This window comes from Polistes dominula, unplaced genomic scaffold (assembly GCF_049000335.1).
Source record: "Polistes dominula isolate Pdom_NZ unplaced genomic scaffold, Pdom_raw_medaka contig_6, whole genome shotgun sequence".
In the NCBI taxonomy this organism is placed as follows: Eukaryota; Metazoa; Arthropoda; class Insecta; order Hymenoptera; family Vespidae; genus Polistes; species Polistes dominula.
In genome coordinates this window covers 369,832-375,589 of record NW_028301069.1, presented here as the reverse complement: position 1 = coordinate 375,589, position 5,758 = coordinate 369,832, and the positions used below count along the sequence as shown (strand labels likewise).

The following is a 5,758-nucleotide window of genomic DNA, read 5'->3' as shown; positions in this document are numbered from 1 at the left end:
AAAAGTAAATTTATACAATTTCTTTGAAGAAAAACTGATTATTTTTTAAGAGCCTGTCATTTTATTCACAAAAATTCAGTTGGCTCGTTCTTATAAATAATATCTTGGATCCAGAAAAAGTAGGAGGAAATGCGTGTATAAGAAGAATACGAATTAGGATCACAATTTACATTGCCTGCTTTTACATTTGCACTTATTTCAATACTGACAATACCTCTTAGAAACCATAATCCACCAGTTTTGAATAAAATTCCTCCTCCACTATCACTCTTACAGACAGATGTTCCTAGAATAAATGTAATAATTGCTTCATATCATTTATAAATATATTACAATTTGGATATTTATTGTTATCTATTACCAACCTTTCGTATAGCCTGCACAAAATTTGTCACTCGTTATATATTGTTCATATATATAAGCACTTTTTATATTTTAGCATTGATTAGTAGAAACGTAGGGTAGTGTTGTTAATTGGAGATTAGTACTAGGTGACCCCCCAGAGACAGTAAATCCAAATCCAGCAACTATTCCTAGTCCAGAATCAATAAAACGATCATTTATACATGCTGGTAATAACATACATGTAAATACAAATGGCTCGTCAATTTCCAAGAGAGCTATATCATAAGCATAATTCCGTGCTGAGCCCAAATATTCAGAATGAACATATATAATGTTCCGATGTGAACATTAAAAGCTTGCAGACCTGGTATGCATTTTATCGGATCTGGTGTCCATTGACCTTTTTCGTTACATCTAACTTGATCTCTTTGTGTTGATAGGACATTCAAATCTCTCTTATAACCGTTTCTGCAACTTAATTGAGCTATTGTTTCAGGTTTAATTACAGACTCGCAAAATTCCCATTCGTTGTTATATGTACATTCAGTATATGTTGATGCAGAAACCAACGGATCACAAAGTATTTCTAAGATAATAAAAACAATTAGAAAGAACACAAAGAAAATAGTTTAAAGTGATACAAAAAACATAATATACACATGACAATATTGAAATCATTCTTGTAATAAGAATATTCAAAATGAAATTTATACCAATACAAACTGAAATATTTATCCATTTTCCACTTACGCTACGAAAAACGTCACGGGAACCATTTATTTTGTATCTAAGAAAACAACTATAAATAAGATAAGACCCTGCAGGTAACTCTACACCTTCCTGCACATCGCAAACTTCTTTTGATTGGCATTGTGACTCATGTAATTGATGATTACCATTCTCTGGCTTGAAAGGCGCCTTGCAAACAATGGGTTTTGTGATCCATAGGGAAGATGTGGTTGTAGTATTTAGTGAAGGTCGTATGAATGGGGCAGGTGTTGTTGCAGTCGTTCTTGTTAGAGTTGATTCACGAATGGTGGCTTGCTCAGATCTTTCTAGTTTTAATAATATATCACGGATCCATCTAGTATGGTTGGATATACGAGTGTATAGAAAGTATGATTTGCTATCACAAATAACGTAACCATCCATCCGTGTTGCATTTAAAGCGATACTAAAAATACCTCTTAGAAACCACATACTGTTACTTTCATAAATCAGTCCACTTTCGACGACACCTTCACAGGGATTCCGTCCTAGAATACAAATATTAATTGTTAGATAATAATTACATAAATGCTAAATGTTGTAAATCGATTTTGATTTGCTATCGACCATCTATAAGACCAACGCAAAATTTATCCCATTACTTGTATTTATCAGATTTCATGGCATTATTTAAAGTATTGCATTGATTTAGCGGAAGATAAAGAAATGATGCGTGTTGTAGATAAAAACTATTTTGTCCAGAAACGCCTCTACCAAATTGTTCTATTCTATTTATTCCATCCTCAATAAAAGTATCGTCTAAACAGATTGGTAATAAGAAATCTGAGAATACAAAAAGCGTTTCAGTTTCCAAGATTGCAATGTCCGCAGTCAAATTTCCTTTTAGTCCCAAATATCTTGTATTAATGTAAATGTTTTTCACCTGAAAAATAATATATTATTAACTTTATTTTATTTCAAATATAGTTAATGTACATAATATTTTAACATGTAATATTTAATTTGATATTAAAGTAAGTTCATAAAAATTTTCCACATACTTCAGACTTATGAACGTATTGCTGGTTATGTGGAACATAATCATAGCTACGATGATTAAGAATGTTTTCAGTAGCTATATGATATTTATTTAGGTTTTATGTCCTTCGATTGATTTCGTCGTAAACGCAATGCGCTGCGGTAAGAATTCAATTCTCTTTTTATAATTGTTGCTCCGCAAATAAATACCTTCGGTTCGTTTGGAGTTTTTGTAGATATAAATTAATATCCCATGGAATATAATGGGCGCTGGCCCATGCTGCTTTTGTTAGGATAGCGTCTGGTCTTGCAGGAAAAATTTCGCATACTAAAAAATGAAATTAAATAAAAATTATCATGCATTATTCGACAAATTTTATAGTTCATTGGTATGACTTTTTAATGATATTCCATTATGTAATATTTATTGATATTATTATATAATGTGTAATAAAACTAATTCACAAATGATACCTTAAGATAAAACTAGTAGAAATTATTTCTTGCATGTTAAAATCTAATAATACTTCTAGAAAAATGTTTTTCTGAATATATTATATAAGCGTTAAGGATCACGTTTATGTAAGTATAGTTGGAATTATTTCTGGTTTTGTGTAACACAACTTGTGTGAGTTTACTATTCATTCTTAAATATCAGAATTATTTCAATTACGATTACTTGCATGTATTATAATTTCGAATGAAAGTACTTAGGATTATGAAGTAGGTGAGTCATTTTTCTTATCATAAGTTTACAATTTTATCCTGCTACAACCAAGATGAAGATTAAAAAAACAGCGCACCTGGTAAACATTGTAGTGGTTCGGGTTCCCATTCGCCTCTTTCGTCAAATTTTACTTGATTTCCTTGTGTTGATAGAAAACCTCCAGCTTTCTGATAATCTTTGTTACAGTTCAATAATGCTAATGTTCCAGGCAAAACTGGAGATTCACAAGAAACACTTTGACCATTAAATTTACAAATAGCATTAGTTGATACTGAGGCTAACGATTTGCAACCTATTTCTACAATGATAAAAGAATCATTTACGAATATATTCAATATACTAGAAAAAACATATCGTGTATATATTGATTACTTCTCTCCTACAATAAAATTTATAAATCTTACCTATACACACTGGAATATTACTCCAATTTCCACCGGAACCACAAATTGCAATAGGACAACCTTTTATTTCATAGCCCGGATTACATTTGAATAGCAAAACGGATCGAAAAGATAATTCTGTCTCTTCTTCTTTTACTTTGTAATTATTTCCTGCGTTGCATTGTGCATTAAATATTTTCCAAAACCATTATCAGGCTGGGGAGGTACTAAGCGAGTACTTGTTTTTTCTGTACAACTTGAAGGTTATATGAATATAAAGAAGGCTAAGAAATTTAGGCAACTGATTAACTATTTTATCATTTGTTTAATAAGTTTACTAAAAGAAATGCACAGAATAGTTTGCAAAATCTTTTAACAAGAAAATACTTTTTAAACCTCTAAGTGGAAATGACGAATCACTAATTAAACATCGTGAAAAAGATATAAGTTATTTACTTTTTAAATTCGGGCTTGTATTTTTAAAACTAAAATTGTTGATTTTGAATCGACTTCCATGAAAATAATTGAATAAAGTTTTTGTATCCTGATCAATGAGTTTTCTATCAAACTCTTATATTCATTTTATTTTTATATTTAAAAAAACTAATTTGAATTATTTTCTTAAAAAACTCACACCATTACAAACATCTAGTCTTATCATTTTGTCTAAAGCATCAAGTACATATAAAAAAAGTTAAAGTTTATATATATCTTTCAAAATGTTAGATAATATAATGTAATTGTATTACTTACAGCCAAATGAAATTAAAAGCAAACACTTTCTATTGACGATTTCCATAATAATTAAAAGAAAAATGTAGAAAATAAACTTATTCGTGAAAATATTATTTCGAGTTACTTTGGTATTGATTTGTCTGGTATCAAGAAAAATTCACCACTGATTGCCCGTTGATCCCGCAGTACATTCTGAAACAATTTTATGTTTGCTATTTATTATATACGTGATATCAATACATGCGACCTATTGATATCATAATTAAAATTATGAGATAAATTTATATTAAGAGAAAATAAACATGAAAGAAGAATGAATCAATGTTGAAACAGAGATACGCTAAATTTGTTAGTCGATATACTTATTGTCTAATAATAAGTGTATATCACTTGTCTCACCATTACCACTTTATATAAAATATAACATGATAACTCTTAATTTTAAGTATTAAATAACCTTTTATTATTATTAAAGAAAATTCTGAAACTTACATAAATAAATAGCTGCCATTTTTTGAGATTACATATTAGTGATTTTTAATATCCAGCACTATATTAGTAACGGAACATATATTTTTTTTTAATTATTTATTGTGGATATCGCAAATATAATATTTTACCTCAATCGCTACCAGAAATACTTGCCACCAGAGCAGTTCCTTTTATTGCGAGTAGATCATGAAGATAATAAGACATTATTTTTGTGTAAAAAGGTTTAATGAATAGAAATATATTTACCTAATTACCAATATACTCAAAGAATTCCTTTAAAAACAGTGCCATCGCTTTTAACTGTACCTTGAGTCGCCTTTTTCAAAAATATCACATTTTATTAACCTTTTGACTACGGCAGACTTTGACACGCACTGGCCGTACGGTACGGTACGAATTCACTCGCGACGTCCACTAGGTACGGCAAAATTTTTCGTTAGACATGCATTTCTGAAGAAATATATTAAAATATTTAAAATACTAGAATTTATTACTGTTAAAGAGAAAAATTAAGTTTACTTTATTTTTGTATTCTCATATAAGTATACATTCAACACAACATACATACACTCAAGCAGCCTACACCTTTAGTCTTTACTGCGCATGCGCTTACTCTCTATCTTGAGATCATGAACGCTTGCTATGAATCAAGCATGGTGTATTGTGTGATTAATTAATTATAATAAATCAATTTATTATTAAACAATCGCCATTCATTTTGACCATCATCCATAATAATTAACAATTGCATTAAACGAATATTACTTGATGTGAACATTAATTTTAAGCTTTTTAAAATAACAATATTTAATTTTTTTAAATAACAATGTTTAATAATAAAATTTGATAATATAATAACGTATGATATATTTCAAAACACGGATGAATACATAATCCTACATTACACTTTTTACATTCGTAATGCGTATCTTTTCTCTTATCATTTTTTGCACACATTAGACATCTACGCCTTGCACTTCTTCAAATCGCTGTATTGTTTTCATATGAAGACGGAAAATTCTTTTGCGTCAAACGAAAAGGCTCACGTTGTTAGTATCTCTACCTCTTCATTTTTATCAAATAGTTTCATCTAAGTATTTTCTTAATATTTGTTCTATTAAATTTAAATGAATCAAAATGAGAGGTAATGGAGGAAAATTGCTATAAGGCAAAGTGTAATTGAAATTGAAATTCAAATTGAAAATAAAACAAAAAAAGATTTTATATTTTACATAAAATATAAAGAACAACATAGCATTTAATCATCGTGACATTGTAAGCCTGATCCTTTTTAACCAGATCATTGATGAAATAATCAAGGATTTAAAAA

At 29.1% G+C, this 5,758-nt stretch overlaps 1 protein-coding gene across 1 annotated transcript; it reads right to left on the bottom strand.

Annotated features, from left to right (window-relative positions):
• Positions 1 to 657: 657 nt before the first annotated feature.
• On the bottom strand, positions 658 to 1,554 carry LOC149031352 (uncharacterized). The gene is made up of 2 exons (XM_089176291.1): positions 1,096 to 1,554; positions 658 to 931 (listed from the first exon to the last, which is right to left on the bottom strand). The coding sequence occupies exons 1-2, from the start codon at positions 1,543 to 1,545 to the stop codon at positions 848 to 850; spliced, it is 534 nt and encodes a 177-aa protein (XP_089032417.1). The 5' UTR covers positions 1,546 to 1,554; the 3' UTR covers positions 658 to 847.
• Between the last annotated feature and the right edge of the window lie 4,204 nt (positions 1,555 to 5,758).

Bases quoted from the DNA above. Each gene is read 5' to 3' on its own strand.
- LOC149031352 (XM_089176291.1), bottom strand. From the start codon at position 1,545: ATGTGGTTTCTAAGAGGTATTTTTAGTATCGCTTTAAATGCAACACGG. The intron at 932-1,095 runs GTAAGTGGAAAA...TTATTATCTTAG, and splicing joins CCCGTGACGTTTTTCGTAGC to AAATACTTTGTGATCCGTTG.